Below are 22512 nucleotides of genomic sequence, written 5' to 3' on the forward strand. Positions count from 1 at the left end.
TTTTGACACAGTTAACCACCAGATCCTCCTGTCAACTCTCATGAAGATGGGCATCTCAGGAACTGCTCTCCAGTGGTTCAAGTCTTACCTCTCAGGTAGGTCCTTCAGGGTGTCATGGAGAGGTGAAGTGTCTAAGTCACATCATCTAGCCACTGGAGTTCCACAGGGCTCAGTGCTTGGACCACTTCTCTTCTCCATCTACATGTCATCACTGGGATCGGTCATTCAGAAACATGGCTTTTCCTATCACTGCTATGCAGACGACACTCAACTCTACTTCTCATTTCAACCAGATGATCCATCGGTTGGTGTTCGTATTGCTGCCTGCCTAACAGACATTTCTGCCTGGATGAAGGAGCATCACCTGCAACTCAACCTTGCAAAGACTGAACTGCTTGTGGTCTCAGCCAACCCAGCACTTCATCACAATCTCTCCATTCAGCTAGGATCATCAACCATAACTCCGTCCAGGACAGCCAGGAATCTTGGAGTTGTGATCGATGATCAGCTAAAATTCACTGACCACATTACTGCAACAACCCGGTCCTGCAGATTTGCATTATACAACATTAGGAAGATTAGAGCCTTCCTATCTGAGCAGACCACACAACTCTTGGTCCAAGCTCTTGTTCTCTCCAGACTGGACTACTGTAATGCTCTTCTAGCAGGCCTTCCGGCATGCACTATCAAACCCTTGCAACTGATCCAGAATGCAGCGGCGAGGGTGATCTTTAACGAGCCGAAGAGAGCGCACGTCACGCCTCTCTTCATCAGACTCCACTGGCTACCAATAGCCGCTCGCATCAAATTCAAGGCACTGGTACTCGCCTTCAAAGCAACCACTGGCTCTGCACCAATTTACCTTAACTCGCTTGTTCAGACATACACACCCTCCAGGAGTTTGCGTTCTACCAGTGAACGACGCCTTGTGGTGCCATACCAGAGAGGCATGAAATCACTGTCACGGACCTTTTCCTGGACTGCCCCCACCTGGTGGAATGACCTGCCTATCTCAATTCGAGCAGCCGAGTCTGTAGCCATTTTCAAAAAACATCTAAAGACGCATCTCTTCCAGCAGCACCTGACCAATCAAGAATAGCACTTAACATTCTATTCATTTTTCTGTCTGTCTAATTTATTTAAAAAAAAAAAAAAAAAAATCCTGTGTGTTCTGTGTTAGATTAACTGAGACTTGTTACAGCACTTGCATACTGTTGCCTCTGACTGTTGTAGTTGCTTCTATTGCTCTCATTTGTAAGTCGCTTTGGATAAAAGCGTCTGCTAAATGACTAAATGTAAATGTAAATATCAATATCACTTACGCCTACATCTTCAGGTGTCGCCGCCATTCCGTCCACTGTGCAGTGATTTAACTATGATCTGCGCAGCATTTTATACGTGCAGAGACATTTTTATGTATATTACAAAACTCATTCTAATTCATTCCCACTCTTCTTCGGTGGTAACTTAACCCAACTCCGTGCTTCCTGTAATGAGAGCTGTCAATTAAGGTACAAGGATGTCCCTGTGGGTGTGATTACGATGAAAGTTGACCAATCATAAGAGAGTAAGTGCCCTCCCTTGGTTCCGCCCCCAAATTGTCAAAAGTCATGTAGACTCGAGGGAGCAGAAATCAGCTGAGCGAGCAGAAATCCACTGCGCGAGCAAAACAGCACTCCGCGAGCAGAAGCCCGCTGCGCGCGAGCAGGATTCCACTGTACAAGCAGAGTTAACCTATGAGAGTATGCCAGGCGCTCGCGCGCAGCTACCTGTGCACCTCTCGGTTGATGAATTTGTGCGCGAGTACTTTTATCATGCCAGCTGAAGGTTCATTTTTGAGCGTGTGAAATAACATAATGTGCTCGTGAGCATGTCTTACACGCTCATAACCTTTGACTAAAAAATAACGCCATACTCTACAAAATTCTGGCCAGTAGATGACTCACAGTCCACCATAGCAATCAGTCATTCGTGAATGACATCTGTTACATATCGAAGTATGATTGAACACTGCTCTTTGGAGGTGATATCTTGGGTTGTGTCAATTTGAACTGAAAACATGCCAGCTTGTCTCACTTCTTCTGCTATAGTCACTTTTATCAGTTGGCTAATGACATCCACAACTTTTTTTTATTGTCTCTTTTGACAGCAGAGTAACTAGAGCGCCTCTGCCTTTTGCACCAGTTTCATGCTGCTTTTTGCTGTTTTCAAGTGTTAACATGCTGTTGGAGGCAAATGTCATATCTACTCAAGAGAAGAATCAACTCCAGGACGTTACCATGATTAACAGCAATGTTTTCTAAGCTAAAGGCTCCCTCTTCTTTATCTCCCCTGTAGCTAAGGCCACATTTTCCTATGACTTTAACAACATCCACTATACGCTCCATCACCTGCCGTTTCTTTTTCACTTGCTTAGTACGTAATGACATTTGGTTGCCAGTCAACAGGCTTTTCACATCTGCCTTTTGTATTTTCAGAAAGTAAGCATCTGCACTACTATCTCTGTGTGTCTTACTTTTTTCATGTTCCACTATCCTTTGGTGAATGTGTTTCCAGTCTTTCATGCCTCCCTTTATGAAAGGGCCATCACTTACCAAAGGTGCACATGCCAAACAAACTGAACAGTACAGAGATTGGTTTTTTTCACAGTAAGTTAGCCACTTGCGGTTTGTTCCATCTTTGCTATTGAAAACCTTTGGTATAGGAACATTTGGGATTTGTTGAGGATGATAAGAAAAAAAAATGTATATATATCTTGTGACTGAGGTCGGGCAAAGTAATCAAAACTATCAACAGAATCATCTTTATCTGCCTTGTTTCTAGCTTGTGGTTCTGGGTTCTGCTGCTGAGTTGTTGACTCTGCTATCTGTCCCTGAGTCGACTCTGCTCTCCCTTTCACACTTCCTTCTGTATCCCTAGACTCGAGCGCACCTGTATTTAATCACAATAAACGCATATTGTAATCTTTAACATATTTGACACGGAAAGCACGTTCAAATTAAATTAAATTAAATCATAGCAAATTAAAAAAAAAAAAATTCCAAATGGCAAAATATGCAGGCTTAATTCATATTACTTTTATCCTATTCCCTTTCAATCGTGGGCTTTGTATATTCTCTATAGTTTGATTAAAACATAATGGGTCACTAGTAACACTCGGGCATAGAAAGTTGTTATATTGTAACTAATGTGAAAAAAAAATGCTTCTCTTACTTAGTATTTTTGTCTCGTTCCAGTCCAAATATATATATTAAAAAAACATCTTACTTCGAAATGCATTTACTAAACAAGTATGAAAAAACATTTTTTTTTGCTTAAAACAAGCTATATTATCTGCCAATGGGGTAAGAAAAATAATTGTTTTAGATTTAGCTTGTTTTAAGCAAAAAAAAAACTAAACTTAATTTTTAGGCTTTTTTTTCAGAAAACAAGACATAATTTCTTATGCCATTTCACTTGTCTAGTAAATGTATCTTGAATTAAGAATATTTAGATATTTGAACAGGAAACAAGTAAGAAAAGCATTTTTTCAGTGATAATGTTTGCTTATTCACACACTATGGTATACAATAGCAGCTTAGCTTACCTGTGTCTTTCACCGTGAGAGCATAAGTCTCTTCACAGCTGGGTCCTGGCTCTCTTTCTGACACTAAATTAAATTTGTAACATTTATTTCTCAGCACAAATATCCCTTTTTTACAAAGCTTTCAAATCAAGTCAAGTCAGTTTATTGCTGAATCATCAGGTATCATTAATTATCTCAGGGCATTTTTCATTGAGCAGGGCTCTTTGTTACTATTAGTTCTTCTGAATGACAATCCTACCTGCCCATTCTGGTGTGTCGGGCTCATGACTGGAGCTTGGTAAAGTGACTTGGCCTTGCTCTTCACTTTTAGCAGCAAACCGGGCTAGAGGCGGCTGCTGCTGAAGAGCTACAAGAAAAAGTTTGATACATGAACGTGGTTTGCAGACAACGTTGTTTTGCACGGTCGCTAGCATCTTGCACTGCTCCTATAACTACATTAACGTTAGCTTACTTACCGTCCTCGTCATCTTCATTCTTTTTTTTTAGGAAAAATGTGCTCAGTTTACAACATTTGGCCGCGTCAGTTTCCAAAGCTTTTTTCTTTTTTATTCTGGCCTTTTCAGCTCCGCCTTTGCGCTTCCTATCATCCATTTTTATCTTACTTTTTTTATTTTGATCAACTTGCAAGGTGCTGTGTTGGGGGCGGGGCCAGGGAGTCAAAAGATAATCCCGTCATCATTAACCTGCATGCTGCACTCTGCGGAAAATATTAAATTAAAAAAGAGTGGGACTGCGGTAACATAATAAATAAAAATAGTTGGACTGCGATAAAATAATAAATAAAAAGAGTTGGACTGCGGTAAAAAAAAAAAAGTGGGGCTGCTGTGAGTGCAGGCAGCCTAGGGACAGCATCCATATTTCAACCCAGTGCCATGACAACAACGGCCCTTGCGGCCAAAAAAACAGACCGGCCCACCGGGAATTTTCCCGGTGCTCCCGATTAGCCAATCTGGGCCTGATATACACCTATAAACACTCGCACATACATATACACTCACTGCACGCAGACACACCTATACACACTCGCACATACATATAAACTTCCATACATACACCTATAAACACTCGCACATGCATATAAACTTCCATGCATACACCTATAAACACTCGCGCATACATATAAACTTCCATGCATACACCCATAAACACTCGCACATACATATAAACTTCCATGCATACACCTATAAACACTCGCGCATGCATATAAACTTCCATGCATACACCTATAAACACTCGCGCATACATATAAACTTCCATGCATACACCTATAAACACTCGCACATACATATAAACTTCCATACATACACCTATAAACACTCGCACATGCATATAAACTTCCATGCATACACCTATAAACACTCGCGCATACATATAAACTTCCATGCATACACCCATAAACACTCGCACATACATATAAACTTCCATGCATACACCTATAAACACTCGCGCATGCATATAAACTTCCATGCATACACCTATAAACACTCGCGCATACATATAAACTTCCATGCATACACCTATAAACACTCGCACATACATATAAACTTCCATGCATACACCTATAAACACTCGCGCATACATATAAACTTCCATGCATACACCTATAAACACTCGCACATACATATAAACTTCCATGCATACACCTATAAACACTCGCACATACATATAAACTCCCATGCATACACCTATAAACACTCGCGCATACATATAAACTCCCATGCATACACCTATAAACACTCGCGCATACATATAAACTTCCATGCATACACCTATAAACACTCGCGCATACATATAAACTTCCATGCATACACCTATAAACACTCGCGCATACATATAAACTCCCATGCATACACCCATAAACACTCGCACATACATATAAACTCCCATGCATACACCTATAAACACTCGCGCATACATATAAACTTCCATGCATACACCTATAAACACTCGCGCATACATATAAACTCCCATGCATACACCCATAAACACTCGCACATACATATAAACTCCCATGCATACACCTATAAACACTCGCACATACATATAAACTTCCATGCATACACCTATAAACACTCGCGCATACATATAAACTTCCATGCATACACCTATAAACACTCGCGCATACATATAAACTCCCATGCATACACCCATAAACACTCGCACATACATATAAACTCCCATGCATACACCCATAAACACTCGCACATACATATAAACTTCCATGCATACACCTATAAACACTCGCGCATACATATAAACTCCCATGCATACACCTATAAACACTCGCGCATACATATAAACTTCCATGCATACACCTATAAACACTCGCGCATACATATAAACTTCCATGCATACACCTATAAACACTCGCGCATACATATAAACTCGATGCGCGCATACACATCCATAAAACACTCGTGCATACATACAAAATAAAATGTGGATGCATGCTTTAGTTGTATATATATATATATATATATATATGCAAGTGATTTCATATGTTGATGTGCGTGAACTTTTCAGTGCAAATGGAAGGCATTTCAGTGTAAAGGGAAGTAATTTGTGTGTACACGGAAGTAACCTGCCTATTTACCGCATTTGCAACTTTGCAATCATGGAGAGGGATCGTGCTACAACTGAAGCAATTAGCATTTTGCGAAATGTGCTTGCTTCGCCCACTATTATAAGATCAATTGCTAATTAAGTTTAATCGAATGTGTCGCCTTCTGCTCAACTGCAGTCAGAATCAGAAACTGAATTGCGCACTTTTTTTCAGCCATTGGCGCCTGCTGTACAAAGCATCAATAACAGACCAACATCATCTGCCGGCGAAGTATATCGCAGGGCTCTCAAGTCTCACGCATTGGTGAGACACACGCATTTCAACCCGTTCACACGCCACACCTTGTATTTCTCACGCAGAGAAATTTCCAGGATAATGCCCACCAAATTGCGCTGCTATTAGAGGAATCAAGTGAGTTCCACATAGTAGTGATGGGTCGTTCGCGAATGAGTCGGCTCTAAGAGCCGGCTCTTTTAGGTGAACGACGGGAGCTGACTCGCATTTCTGAAGAGCCGACTCTATTTAAAAAAATATATAGCCCATAGAAATTAAATCATTATGTCATAATTAAATAATGAATTTTATTTTATTTACAATAATTGACTAATTCAAAGAACAAAAAAAAATATGATATAGGTCTAAAGGCGCACACATTCGTCTGGTCAGCCTCACATTCTGTTCCTGTCAATCATACACGAGGTGTCAACCAATTATACGGCATGAGGGAGGGGCCGAGCCATCACACACACGCGTCGCACACACAGTGTCAACTGTCAAACTCGGAGGAGAGGAGAGGAAAAACAGCTGTGAAAAGTTCAAACAAAAGCAGGAAAATGAGTCGGAAGCACAGCAGCATTTGGAATCATTTTAATAATGTAGACAATGTTAAAGCACAGTATAGAATTTGCCAAAACAAAATCTCACATAAAGCCGGTTCTACCCACAACCTACACCGACATATGCGAACTGTGCACCCAACTGTGAAGCTAGCGGAGCTTCGAGAAACTAGCGGTCCTGCTAGTGATGGTGGTGGAGGAGCGACTGGAGCCAGCACCTCACGTGGAGATGTATCCACTCAGTCAAGTAGGCCTAATCCGCGACCCAAAGCAACGCAGTCTTCTATAATGGACCAGTTGCAAATGCAAATGTTTAATAGTATTATTTTTTCATAAATCAATGCATTTTTAAAGAAATTGTGAGACATTGTGAGTATTATTATTTAATTTAATCTTTTAATTAGAATTGTTTTCACACCTATCATAGACAAAACATAAAAAAAAATTAAAGAGCCGTTTGTGAGCCAAAAGAGCCGGCTCTTTTCAGTGAGCTGAGTCAAACGAGCCGGCTCACGAAAAAGAGCCGGATTGCCCATCACTACCACATAGAGTTCAGAAGGCCCTGCCACGCACCAGCCAATCAAATAAAAAATACAGCTACCGAACAGCCAATTAGAAAATAGCATTGCTGTATCCGGGTAAGATTTAGATATTCCCGCAACAACAACGTTTACATTCTGCCACCTACTGGTGGTTTAGTTTAGTGTTTTCTTTCCAACATTTCTTAATTGTATATTCAAAAATATTTAAAACAATCTCATAACATTTTTCACTGTAAATGATTTAATTTGATTGGCAACAGCCCTACAGTGTCTTATTTATAGATCAAATTTAAGAATATAAAATGAAAGCTGAAGCATAGCCTATATTTAATAAGATTATGGGAAAATGCCCTTCATAAAAGGTAAAAATATCAAAGATATGCAGATTTAAATATCTCAAAGCTGATTGAACACTGGTCAGAATATTGCTTCAGAATAAATTATATTTACAACACAGTAAATTCTGGAAAAAAAAATATTCCAAATTATTATGGATTATTAATTTGCCTCTTCCCTGACATCTTTCTTTGAAATAGAGAAATGCAAGAATTAATACTATGCACACACACACACACACACACAGAGAAATGTGAAACACTTGCGCGTTAATGTGAAACACTGGCGCGTTCATGTGAAACACTTGCGCGTTCATGTGAAACACTTGCAACCGGAAGATTATAAATTTGGAAACTGAATCGCGGTTTATTTGGAATCTAGCATGCACTCATGGCAGATAGTAAGGCTGCTGCCGAGGCTGTAAATATTTGGAGAAATCTTCTTTGTTCTCCAGTCTTGATCAATATGATCACTAATTCGTTTAGATTCTATTCCTTCGACCAGTCAGACTCAGATTAATTCAGAAATTGGGGCATTGTTTCGACCCACGCAAAACAATGTGGATGCTAGGAACACAAACCTCACTCAGCATGTAACCTTACCGAGCACACCCACATCAGGATCAGAGAACCAGCGGTATATACCACATATTTATATTTATGTTTATATATATATATATATATATATATATATATATATATATATATATATATATATATATATATATATATATATATATATATATATATATATATATATATATATATATATATATATATATATTTCACGAGTTCGCACTTACATATAATTTATAGAGTAATCCAATGCGTATTTGGCATGCTGTCCGGGGGGAGGGCTTCGAGCTCGGAATTAGGCCCGAACCCAGAGTACTCCCCGTATATGTAAGTGGTTTTAGAGTTAAAAGGTGTGGCGAAGGGGTGGTGGAAGGGTTGCTGAGAACTGTCAACAAACAGAGGTAAGACTGCTGCGTATATATACCTCTATTGTTGATTAGCTAAGTGCTCTCCACCTGTGTCAATTATCTGACCGTGCTTCTCCCGAACCTTGTTTATAAAACATCATTTGTTTGTTTTTTGGCAGGCTGATGCAGCTTTATTACAGTATATTTGTATTTTTTTTTGGCAGATTACAATTTGAATTACCACCGTTTTTTCATATTGGCAGCTATAGTGGTTTTTGTACTGTTGACATGAACTGTAATATGGTACAACCACAATACTATAATTTATCATGGGAAATGATGATAAAAGCAATAATGGACAAGTACTAAAATATTTAACATTTCATTTAGGCAATGTGGGTTAAAAGTTAAAATGGGGTATTAAAATTTATTATTTTCCCTAGCCATTCATTGAGCTAGTTTTCATTAAAGGGGCTATATGCGTTTTTCTGAAATTTAAACTCGCGACTGACACCTGTGGCCAAAAAACAGAACTGCTCTTATTTTCTGCTCGCTCTCGCAGCGGTGGTGACGTCACATCCGCAGACAGCGCGGGAAAAAACGACCCGCCAGAAAATAGGAAAAATAGGATACAGGCTTATAGGTGCACCACTGTGAGCGGACAAGGTGTCAGTATGCTCATCAGGAGATGTTTGAGTCATAAATGGTAAAATAAAAAGGCTATTGTTACGTTTATTTTGGGGAAAAAGTTGCATATAGCCCCTTTAATTAAGAGAAAAACACAAGTCGTGTGTGTGTGTGTGTGTGTGTGTGTATGTGCGTGCGTGCGTGCGTGTGTGTAAGATCTCTTAGTTACACAATTACCAAGATTCACAGTGGCCATCCTCTTCTTTGTATCTTCACATTTTCTGACGGACAAGTGGGGTTACGTTACAGAAACTAATAGCACTTATATGACATTTAACTTTCTTTTTTTTCAGCCCAAAGCCACCATATCATAGAATTTATAATAAAGATATAATTCTACTGACACCCCAAAGAAAACAATGTGGTCAAGCAGAGGACGAAGCAGAAGTTGTATGAAAAGGGCCACATAATAAGTGCTTTTGAGTTTGATACAACGTGGGACTACAGAACAGTCATGAATAAAATGCATGAGGCATTTAAAGGGAAAATTCCATGTGGTGTGGGGTAAGTTGGTTTGTAATCATGCATATGCAGGTGTGTACAACTTTTTAAGTTTAAGGTTTTAAAATGCCATGCTTGATCTCATGCTAGAACTGTTGTGTTTAGCCTCAAGTGTTTAATCAAATTTTATAAAATATTATCAAAGTTTTACTCTTGTATTATTTTTGCCTGTCAGTATGGAAATCCTCTGGCCTTGTGGCAGCAAACTTGTTGCTCTTACATTCCATGAAGGCCAGAAGCTTGACGGCAATATAAAGTTTTCAAACGATCTTCTCTTTATTTGAGACCATCAGAGCCACTTTAAGTATAAGCCATTAAACTAAACTAATTTAAATCATAAAGTATTTTTTACTTTATAATTAAGTGTATTTCCAAAAGGTTTAATTTGTCCTACTTTTTGGCATCAACTTCACACAAATGTGTAAAAACAGTGCACAATAGCACTGATCACAAGTTTGACTACTGCCAACTTGTTTTATGGAGAAACATCAGATTCTGAAGAAAACTGTGAGGAAGAGGAGTTAGATACAGGTGGTACAGATGATGAGTGGCCATCACATTCCTCAAAGTCATGCAAAGAACAGACAGGCAATCCCACCTTTGTTTCAGTAAGTGCTTAAACCTCAACAGCGGAGCTACCCGCAACAGAGTCCCATGCCATGGCAATATCCATTTCAACACATGTTGAACAACCATCAACAAATGCCCAAGCCTCTTCCAGCAGCCAACAAGAAACGCCCACAATCGAATAGCCCCACCTCCAGGTGCTGGCAAAATGATTATGGAACTTACATTAACCTCATAAATGACTCGTTGGATGAAGATGAAGAACTGTTCACTGCTATTATTGCCCGTATTGAGGACCAGACGTAAGTGCATTATGCTAAATTAAAGCAATAATTTGACTGAACTTTTGATAACATCATCTGGAGGAGGGAGTCTTTTTCAAATCAAGGTCGGTTAGTTAACATGAAGTTGGAGCATTTTTTAAGTACTGTAGGTGTCTTTTTACTACACATTTTTAAGATGGGATTTTGACATAATGTAAAGAGCTTACCAATTTAGCTTATGTCATGGTTTAGAAGTGTTTAGCGTAAATGCGCAAGTGTTTCACATCTAAATGCAAGTGTTTCACATGAACGTGCAAGTGTTTCTCATGAACACGCAAGTGTTTCCCATGCAAGTGTTTCCCATGAACGCGCAAGTGTTTCCCATGAACGCGCAAGTGTTTCCCATGAACGCGCAAGTGTTTCCCATGAACGCGCAAGTGTTTCACATGAACGCACAAGTGTTTCACATGAACGCGCAAGTGTTTCCAATGAACGCGCAAGTGTTTCCCATGAACGCGCAAGTGTTTCCCATGAACGTGCAAGTGTTTCCCATGAACGCGCAAGTGTTTCACATGAACGCGCAAGTGTTTCACATGTACGCGCAAGTGTTTCACATGAACGCGCAAGATTTTCACATGAACGCGCAAGTGTTTCCATTTACGCTTAAGTGTTTCCCATTTACGCTTAAGTGTTTCCCATGAACGCGCAAGTGTTTCCCATGAACGCGCAAGTGTTTCACATGTACGCGCAAGTGTTTCACATGAACGCGCAAGTGTTTCACATGTACGCGCAAGTGTTTCACATGAACGCGCAAGATTTTCACATGAACGCGCAAGTGTTTCACATGAACGTGCAAGTGTTTCCATTTACGCTTAAGTGTTTCCCATTTACGCTTAAGTGTTTCACATGTACGCGCGAGTGTTTCACATCTAAGCTCAAGTGTTTCACATGTATGCGCAAGTGTTTCACATCTAGGCGCAAGTGTTTCACATGAACGTGCAAGTGTTTTCCATTTACGCTTAAGTGTTTCCCATTTACGCTTAAGTGTTTCACATGTACGCGCGAGTGTTTCACATCTAAGCGCAAGTGTTTCACATGAACGCGCAAGATTATCACATGAACGCGCAAGTGTTTCACATGAACGTGCAAGTGTTTAACATTTACGCTTAAGTGTTTCCCATTTACGGTTATGTGTTTCACATGTACGCGCGAGTGTTTCACATCTAAGCTCAAGTGTTTCACATGTACGCGCAAGTGTTTCACATCTAGGCGCAAGTGTTTCACATGAACGTGCAAGTGTTTCACATGAACGCACAAGTGTTTCCCATGAACGTGCAAGTGTTTCACATGAACGCGCAAGTGTTTCACATGTACGCGCAAGTGTTTCACATGAACGTGCAAGTGTTTCACATGTACGCGCAAGTGTTGCACATGAACGCGCAAGTGTTTCACATGTACGCGCAAGTGTTTCACATGAACGTGCAAGTGTTTCACATGTACGCGCAAGTGTTGCACATGAACGCGCAAGTTTTTCCCATGAACGCGCAAGTGTTTCACATGTACGCGCAAGTGTTTCACATGAACGCGCAAGTGTTTCAATGTGTTTTGTCCCATTCGGCCTTCCATACGTTGCACACACAAATTCTGACTTACATTAATACAAAATCGAAGTTTTGTATTCACAACTATGTCTCTATTTGTGCGTTTTAATACCAAAACTTTTACATTAAATTACCAAAAACTGTTTCTCTAGCCCACACATGTATGAACACAAGCTTTTATTTTTGACAAAGGTCAATGAGCAAGTCCTTTTTTTTGCTCAATGACACTTTAAAGTAGCTCCTTCATACACATTTTTGTTCTGCAAACTGACAGTTTCTGGCCTCTATGGGATGTTTTGCATAAGGTCTTGTAGGCTTCAACGTCACAAGTCTCTAGCTCAGCTATCACTGCAGTATCCACCCCACACTTGTGGTATGCCAGCGTTTTGGTGATTTCCTGTTTGAAGGGCTGCAGGGCCTTTTATAACTTTGTATTGCATGCTCTGATAGAAACACTGGGAGAGAACAGTGCATGTGTGAAAGGTGCATGATTGGTAAATTACTCAAATAAGACTACATTTCAAACACACACACACACACACACACACACACACACACACACACACACACACACACACACACACACACACACACACACACACACACACACACACACACACACACACACACACACACACACACACACACACACAAACACACACTCAGGGAGTGTACACAAATAAAAGTAGAAATGTAACAGATTATAATGATGTACACACACTGACCAAAATCGATGTAGCATTTTGAGTCTCTTTTGCACTGATATGAAAAAAGTGAGTTGGTCACCGTTGTTAGAGACCGTCGACCTCTAGGGGTTAAGTGCATTAATGGAATAGTTCAATCCAAAATCAATACAATGTCATAATTTATGACAAAACCTTCATGCAATGTGCGTGTCACAAGTCTGTTCTGTTTAGTTTCTTTATCATGGCCTTTCAGTTTGTTTTCATTCATATGTGTTTCTTTGTTCTACTTTCCCCCCACTCACTTGATTGCGTTCCTGTGAGCATTTCTCTATTCAGTTGGACGAATCAACTGACATCGCCAGTGCGTTGTTTCATTGTTTTGGTTCGCTATCCATGGGAAGGAAAGATTTTGGAGGACTTTCTGTTCTGCAAGGAGATGCCCGGCAGAGCAACAGGTGAGGAAATATTTAGAATACTGGATACTTTCATGACAGAAGCGGGACTAAGCTGGGGAAAATGTGTTGCCGTGTGTACCGACGGTGTGGCTGTGATGACAGGCCGAAAAAGTGTAGTATTTCACAAATAAAGGCTGTTAACCCGAAGATTATGGCTACGCACTGTATGCTGCATCGGCAGGCGCTCGCATCCAAAAACATGGGACCTGACCTTCACTCTGTTTTGAACACAGCTGTCACTGCAGTTAAATTTGTGAAGTCAAGGGCATTGCAGTCACGCTTGTTCGGACAACTTTGTAGAGAGATGGACGCAGGCCATGACACACTGCTGTATCACAGTGAAGTTTTGCAGCGCGTTTTTGAGCTACGCAGTGAGATGTCAGAATTTATGAGAGTGGACAAACCTGACATCGCAGAGTTTTTTTCGGACCCGGAGTGTGTTGCCAGAGAATGACCTTAGAGTCTGCCTGTCATCCATCGCTCCAAGAATAAACAGAATTTGCTCTGAGAGAGAGGCACACCCATCTCATTAGTTCATGTTAGCTCATCAAACGAGTTACTGTACAAATGTGAGACTATAAGATGCGGCCTAATTACTAGGATGTGTTCTGCAACAGTGTTAATACTGTTATGATTTGTTGATTGTTCTGCCATTGATATAAGGTGCAATGAGTTCCTTATTTTAAAGTTGATGCACGTATAGTAACATTAAATCATTTAAATGTTAATTTAAAGGTATAGTTCACCCAAAAAATGAAAAGTCATCATTTGCTCATCCTCAAGTTGTTCCAAACGTGTATGAATTTCTTTCTTCTTCAAAAGAAGATATTTTGAAGAATGTTGGTAACCAAACAGTTTCTGGTAGCCTACTTACTATGGAAGTCCATGTGGTCCATCAACTGTTTGGTTACCCACATTCTTCAAAATATCTTCTTTTGTGTTCAGCAAAAGAAAGAAATTCATACAGGTTTGGAACAACTTGAGGGTGATTAAATGATGACTGAACTTTCATTTTGGGTGAACCATCCTTTTAATGTAAAATATTAATGTATTAATTTTAATCTGAGTAATTTTAATGTTTGTGTTTATTACAACCCCAAATCAGAAAAAGTTGGGACAGTATGGAAAACGCAAAAAAAAAAGAAAGAAGTAATTTCTGAATTTACTTTGACTTGTATTTCATTGCAGACAATATGAACACAAAATATTTCATGTTTTGTCTGGTCAACTTCATGTCATTTGTAAATATGCATCCTTTCCTGTCATTCAGACCTGCAACACATTTCAAAAAAAGTTGTGACAGGAGCAATTTAGGGCTAGTAATGAGGTAAAATGGTTAACTAATTATGTGATTTGAAACAGGTGATGTCAACAGGTGATTGTAATTATGATTTGGTACAAAAGCAGCATCCAAGAAAGGTCTAATCCTTTAGGAGCAAAGATGGGCAGAGGATCGCCAGTTTACCAACAAATACGTGAGAAAATTATTGAAATGTTTAAAAACAATGTTCCTCAAAGAAAGATAGGAAGAGATTTGGATATTTCACATTCAACAGTGCATAACATAATTAAAAGATTCAAGGAATCTGGAAGAATTTCAGTGCGTAAAGGACAAGGTTGCAAGCCTAAGCTGAACAACCGTGATCTCCAATCCCTCAGGCGGCACTGCATCAAGAATCGTCATTCATCTATAAGCGATATCACCACATGGGCTCAGGACTACTTTGGCAAACCTTTGTCAAGTACCACAATACGTAGTTACATCCACAAATGCCAGTTAAAACTGTACTGTGCCAAAAGGAAGCCCTATGTTAACAGTGTCCAGAAGCGCCGTCGACTTCTCTGGGCTCGGAGGCATCTGGGATGGACCATCACACAGTGGAAACGTGTACTGTGGTCAGATGAATCAGTATTTGAGGTATTTTTTGGGAGGAATGGACGCTGTGCGCTCCGGCCCAAAGAAGAAAAGGATCATCCAGACTGTTACCAGCAACAAGTCCAAAAGCCAGGGTCTGTCATGGTATGGGGTTGTGTCAGTGCCCTTGGCAAAGGTAACTTGCACTTCTGTGAAGGCACCATTAATGCTGAAAAGTACATAGAGATTTTGGAGAATAATATGCTGCCTTCAAGAAGACATCTTTTCCAGGGACGTCCATGCATATTTCAACAAGACAATGCAAAACCACATTCTGCACACATTACAAAATCCTGGCTGCGGAGGAAGAGGGTACGGGTACTTGACTGGCCTGCCTGCAGTCCCGACCTGTCTCCAATAGAGAATGTGTGGCGCATTTTAAAGCGCAAAATGCGACAACGAAGACCCCGTCTGTTGCCCACCTTAAGACTTGTTTGCAGGAAGAATGGGACAAAATTACACCTGAAACACTTCATCACTTGGTGTCTTCAGTCCCTAAACGTCTTTTAAGTGTTGTGAAAAGGAATGGCAACATTACAAAGTGGTAAATGCTTTACTGTCCCAACTTTTTTTTAAATGTGTTGCAGGTCTGAATGACAGGAAAGGATGCATATTTACAAATGACATGAAGTTGACCAGACAAAACATTAAATATTTTGTGTTCATATTGTCTGCAATGAAATACAAGTCAAAGTAAATTTAGAAATCACTTCTTTCTTTTTTTTTTTTTTGCGTTTTCCATACTGTCCCAACTTTTTCTGATTTGGGGTTGTAGAACAAGCCTGAGCTTGCTGTCTTGCTGTTGATTTTATAAAAGCTTTTAAGATAAATTACTTTTTGTAATTACTAATTGTAAATGTCCAAATGCAAATGTGAAAAATGAGTCCAAATGCAATTTGAATAAAACGACCCAAATGTTTGCAAGAATATAAGTGTTATTAACATGATTTAAACTGCAATGTGTTTCTGTTCTATAAAACAGGTCTTAAGTTTTTTATTGTGAAAAAGATTACAATGCAATTAATTCCAATGACATTTAAGAGTACAAATAATTTTGGGGCATATTAATCACTGTTATTGTTATGAGGGGGTCCTTGGAACATTTTCTCCACTGTAAGGGGTCCCCGGTCCAAAAAAGTTTGAGAATCCCTGGTCTAGAGGCCCTAAACAGACTTTGTTACAATCTTGTCAGTTTTTTTAATTAAAATTCATATTTGATTTGATTAAATATTAAATGAAATTTACATTGTAAATGAGTAATTTTGTACTCATAAACTTTCTTCAATGTTGGCAGGTCTGTGAGTATGAGAGTCTTATCTGTAGATAAACAGTCCTATCTCTGGCAGATTGGCGAGCGGTCAGTCTGGGCAGGAGTGGATGACACAGGCAGATGATCACAGAACACAGAAGATGAATGATGGATGGCAGACGATCAGGTATGTACACAGGTAGGCAATGGTAGAAGGGAGTCTATTGCTTGTCTTTGTAGTGTGTTGAGAGTGCTGCTGATATACTGAAGGTGAAGTACTGATGAAGTAGGGTGATGAGAACACTGATCTGATGGTGCGTTATGCTCAATACTTACTTAATGTAGATGGTGTGGTTGCCATACTTACCTGCTGAGTTAGCATGGTTTAATCCATGTGGGTGGAGCTTCAACTTTATAAACTGAAAGTGCATCACTCAAACACTGAACCAGGAAACAGGAAACATGTGCGTTCAAAGAAACTAAAACTTGAGTGTAGTGGAGCTGTTGTGTGTTTGTGTCTCTGTATTCATGCAGTAAAATGGCAGGAGCAAGTATTTCTCAGGATGAGTTCAAGTGTTCAGTGTGTCTGGATCTCCTGAAGGATCCAGTGACCATTCCCTGTGGACACAGTTACTGTAAGAGCTGTATTACAGGCTGCTGGGATCAGGAGGATCATGTGAGAGTCTACAGCTGCCCTCAGTGCAAACAGACCTTCAGTCCAAGACCTGCTTTAGCTAAAAACACCATTCTGACTGAAGTGGTGAAGAAACTGGAGAAGACTGAACGTCCTGCTGACCGTTACGCTGGAGCTGGAGATCTGCAGTGTGACGTCTGTACTGGAAGAAAACACAAAGCCGTCAAGTCCTGTCTGGAGTGTCTGGACTCTTACTGTCAGAATCACCTTGAACAACATGAGAGTTTCTTTAAAGTAAAGAGACACAAAGTGACTGATGCCACTGGACGACTGCAGGAGATGATCTGCCAAAAACACGACAAGATCCTTGAGGTTTTCTGCCGCACTGATGAGACGTGTATATGTGTGCTGTGTGTGATGGATGAACATAAAAACCACGACACTGTATCAGCTGAAGCTCAGAGGACAGAGAAACAGGTATGAACTTAAAGGGTCCCATTATAGCCTACTCATTTACAGGTTAATGGTTTTGTTTATGGGGTCTAATAGAATACATTTACATCATTTAATGTCTCGGTTTTCACTCTTTGTCTGAATACTGCTTTAGTTTCAGTTTATTTAAAACCCGCCTTCTGAAAATCACAGTCTGCTCTGATTGGTCTACTGCTTAAGGCCCATTTATACTTCTGCGTCGAGTGTACGCCGTAGTGTACGCCGTAGGCTACGCGCGTAGCCGACGCCGTCGTGAGCATTTATACTTCTGCGCTGTTGTCTGCGTCAATGTGCAATTCCACATGCAGACGCTAGGAGGCAGTGTCCTCGGGCATGTTGGTGTAATCAAGAGAACAGCCGAAGAAGAAGCAGCTTGATGTGTAGAATCTGTACATTCATGTCGGAATATCAGCAGCAGTGAGAGAGCGGCTTTTCTTGCAGCTTGAGTTGTTGTATCTAATACAAATTTAGCATCTCTAGTTGATTAGTAAAGTTAAATAAGGCGATCTGGCGCTGGAATGCATTTGTGAAACTATGCGGAGCTCGTGGCCGCTGTTTTCAGCAGCGGTGGCTCAGCAAGCGATTGTTGTTGCGGAGACTTCATTCACGAAATATACCCTAATGTGTCCCTGTTCTTGATATACAATTACTGATTAACATATTTGGTTTTAATGAGAAAATAAATAAACTATATTCAGCGGATCTATGTATTTATTTACTACCATAAAGAATCGCTGGACTGCAAAATAGTGTGTTATAGCAGACGTAAGGAACTATCATCCAATTTCTGGACACACACACACTCCTATCGCAGATTTTTTATTTATTTATTGACCTGAGGGAAGGGTTCTGGCAGACCAATCACAGCGCTTGCGGTCCGCGTAGAATTGACGCGTTGTTACATTTTTGGAGAGGTGCGCGTCAGGCTACGGCGTAGGGTACGGCGTATCCAACGCGTCTATGCGTAGGGTACGCCGTACCCTCTGCGTGCACTCGACGCAGAAGTATAAATTGGCCTTTAGAGAGTGTGTCGGAATGTAACGCGCTTTACCATTAACAGCGATGGGGAGGTAGAGGGATGCTACGATGGGGGTCTTCACTTCAGAAGACTAATCTGTGTTCTGAAGGGATAAGAAAAATAAAATATTGTGTCATGTTTAGTCATGTGACATGCATGAGCCAGTGAGATTTTATGTTATTGACGTGTCACCATATTTGATATGGGCTCTAGAAACAGAGACATTTTTCAGAATATCTTTTGTGTTTGTGAAAGAGAAAATCATTCAAGTTTGGAAAGACATAAGAATGAGTAAACAATGAAAGAATTTACATTTCTGAGTGAAATCTCCCTATATATTTAGGCATTGATGAAATAATGCTGGCACTTATGAATTAACCTATAATCTTATACAAGATTTTTAACCCCTCTGTCTCAGCACTTCACTGATTCACATTTACTAGATGATTTATGTGATGTTTCTGCTGTTATTGGTTTGTGCTTTAGCTCCAGCTGAAGGAGACGCAGAGGTTGTTCCAGCAGAGAGTCCAGCAGAGAGAGAAAGATCTTCAGCAGCTGACAAAGGCTGTGGAGTCTCATAAGGTGAGTCTGGAGAAGAAGAGAAGTTTGAGAAGTCTCAGTCAGGACTCACTGAAGCCACTGTGTGATTGTGATGTGTGTCCTAACAGCGCTCAGCACAGACAGCAGTGGAGGACAGTGAGAGGATCTTCACTGAGCTCATCCGCTCCATTGAGAGAAGTCGCTCTGAGGCCACACCGTGGATCAGTGATCAGGAAAAGACTGCAGTGAGTCAAGCTGAAGGACGACTGGAGCGACTGGAGCAGGAGATCAATGATCTGAGGAGGAGAGGCGCTGAGCTGGAGCAGCTTTCACACACACAGGATCACATCCATTTCCTGCAGGTAACAGAGATCTAGAAGAACAAGAGACTCAGAGAAACATTTCATGAGAACAGAATGAGCAGTTGACTGAAGTGTTGATCTGTGTGTTCGGTTATTATATAATCATCAGTCAGACTCTAATCTATTCATCATCTTCAATTCAATTCAAATTTATTTGTATAGCGCTTTTCACAATACACATTACATATCTTCTGAAAGAGACACACTTACAAATGCATTTCAGCCCGGGAAATCTCTTAGGAAACATTTTTCTGAAAGATATATTGAGCTTCCAGACAGCTTAAACACTTTTAACAGTTAAAGGGTTAGTTCACCCAAAAATGAAAATAATGTAATTTATTACTTCCAATTTATTACTTAATTTATTACTAAATTATATTGATGCCTATGCAGGCCTCACTGAGCCATCAGATTTCAACACAAATATCTTAATGAGGGTCATGCCGTTCCACACCCGTAACACAAATTAAGATATTTGTGTTGAAATCTGATGGCTCAGTGAGGCCTGCATAGGCATCAATATAATTTACACTCTCAAGATCCATTAATGTACTAAAAACATATTTAAATCAGTTCATGTGAGTACAGTGGTTCAATGTAAATATTATAAAGCGACGATAATATTTTTGGTGCGACAAAAAACAACAACAAAATAACGACTTGTATAGTGATAACCGAGTTCAAAACAAAGCTTCATGAAGCTTTGGAGCATATCGAATCAGTGTATCGATTCAGCGGTTCGGAGCACCAGTCACGTGATTTCAGCAGTTTGGTGGTTTGACACGCGATCCGAATCATGAATCGATTCGCTGATTCGATACACTCCAAAGCTTAATGAATCAGTGTTTTGAAATCGGTTATCATTCGTTAAGTCGTTATTTCGTTTTTTTGGCGCACCAAAAATATTATTGTTGCTTTATAATATTAATATTGAATCACTGTACTCACATGAACTGATTTAAATATGTTGTTAGTACATTAATGGATAACACTTTACAATAAGGTTGTATTAGTTAATGTTAGTTAATGCATTAGTTAACATTAACTAATGCTGAACAGAGGTGTTGTTCATGGTTTGTTTATCTTTGTTAACGTTAGTTAATACAAATCCAGCTGTTCATGGTTTGTTCATGTTAGTTCACAGTGCATTAACTAATGTTAACAAGATTTTAATAGTGCATTAGTAAATGTTGATATTAACATTAACAAAGATAAATAAATACTTTATATGTGCAGTTCATTATAGTTCATGTTAAAGCTACACTGTGTAACTTTTTTAGTTTATTCTTAGCTAAAAACACTTAGGTCTTTCAAAAATATATGTGCTCATTAATGTATATTTACTTCTTTCAAGTAATAAAAAGTATTCTCGTAAGTTTATAATATGCCATTGAAAATACATATGGGTGAGGGGTTCTAATGCGGGTCGCCATGTTGCCCCTCCATCTTGAAAGTACATTAGCCAAAGAGGGACATACCCGTAAATTCAAGCTTCGCCTTTCGCGTTTTAACACTCGATGGCACCGTGTCGAATGTGGACGAGGTCGAACTGGAAGCCATGTTAATCTTGGACTAAATCGGCCACCGTAGGAGTTAAAACGAAATCGGAATTGAGAAGAACAGAAACTAATATTCACTGGATGGTCATATACCTTTTCACCGCTAGATGGGGGAAAATATCACACAGTGTAGCTTTAACTAATGTAGTTAACTAATGAACCTTATTGTAAAGTGTTACCCATTAATGGATCCTGAGAGAGTAAATTTCATTGCTGCCTATGGAGGCCTCACTGAGCCTATATATTGCAACAAAAATATCTTCATATGTGTTCCGAAGATGAACATGAGGGTGAATAAATGACATTATTTTCATTTTTGGGTCAACTAACCCTTTAAACACTTTAAATCTCACTAATATTTAATATGTAAACTGTGTTTTTTTTGTTTGTTTGTTTTTTAACAACAATTTGAAATCTATGAACTTGATGGTACCAGTTTTCACCCATTTAGATTTCTCATCATCTTTTTACTCAGAATCAGATCAGATAATTTTCTAACCTGCTGAAACATTTTATAATAATCTCCATAACTATTTACTAGTAACACATTAATGAATTTGACAGTGAAGTCCATATGATCAATGCTTTTAGTTTTTTTTTTTCTCTCTTTAAGGCTGTATATTAGCTTCAGCATATTTAAACCATAAAACCTGACCTTGTGATTGGGTCCTAAGCAGTGGTGTAGTCTAGTTTTTTGTAGTGAGTATACTGTGAATTTTTTTTTCTTTTTTTTTTTCTCCCAGCCTCATACGCACCCATCCAACATTCCAGTATTAAGCTGATAGTCACATTACATCTCGGCAGATGTGGGTTACTGATGAAAATGCGGTAGAGATGTCCGTACAGGGTGTATGGCTAAAATAGTCCTGTTAGGATATGGGTGATTAAGCAAGCACAGTCCCAGGAGGGACCCAAAGTTTCATCATGCCGTATAAAAGCTTAAGCAATTGTCGCACTATGAAAATTTGATACCGTCACATGGCTATTTTAAATGAATGGACATTTAAGGTGACCATGAATTAACTCTCATTTACAGTCATTGACTTCATTATTTTTAATTGTTTATATCAGATTTGCATGTGTGCTGATATCTACCTAACTTACTGTCCCTCACTCTAACCAAGGATGCCTGTTTTTTTAATTCCCTAGCCTGAGTTTCAGTCCACAAGGCGGGCCAGGAGTTCTCATTTCAGAGTGA

The 22512-nt window shown here is 39.6% G+C and overlaps 2 protein-coding genes across 3 annotated transcripts in view; one reads left to right on the forward strand and one right to left on the reverse strand.

The window, feature by feature from the left end:
- LOC307126529 (uncharacterized protein) overlaps nt 1–22512 on the reverse strand; it is a 1210917-nt gene that overhangs the window by 450118 nt on the left and 738287 nt on the right. The window lies entirely within an intron of this gene.
- Nucleotides 17124–22512, forward strand: part of LOC307126525 (E3 ubiquitin-protein ligase TRIM16-like) — a 17466-nt gene continuing 12077 nt past the window's right edge. Inside the window, exons 1-3 of one of the 2 annotated variants that reach the window (XM_079817088.1) lie at nt 17124–17820; nt 19340–19435; nt 19522–19755. In XM_079817088.1, coding sequence (XP_079673214.1) covers nt 17248–17820; nt 19340–19435; nt 19522–19755 — 903 coding nt within the window. In that variant the 5' untranslated portion in view covers nt 17124–17247. The remainder of the gene's footprint in view (nt 17821–19339; nt 19436–19521; nt 19756–22512) is intronic. The other variant, XR_013816502.1, reaches the window with a different exon arrangement.

The sequence above is a fragment of the Gobio gobio genome (genome assembly GCF_949357685.1).
Source record: "Gobio gobio genome assembly, chromosome: 5".
NCBI lineage: Eukaryota > Metazoa > Chordata > Actinopteri > Cypriniformes > Gobionidae > Gobio > Gobio gobio.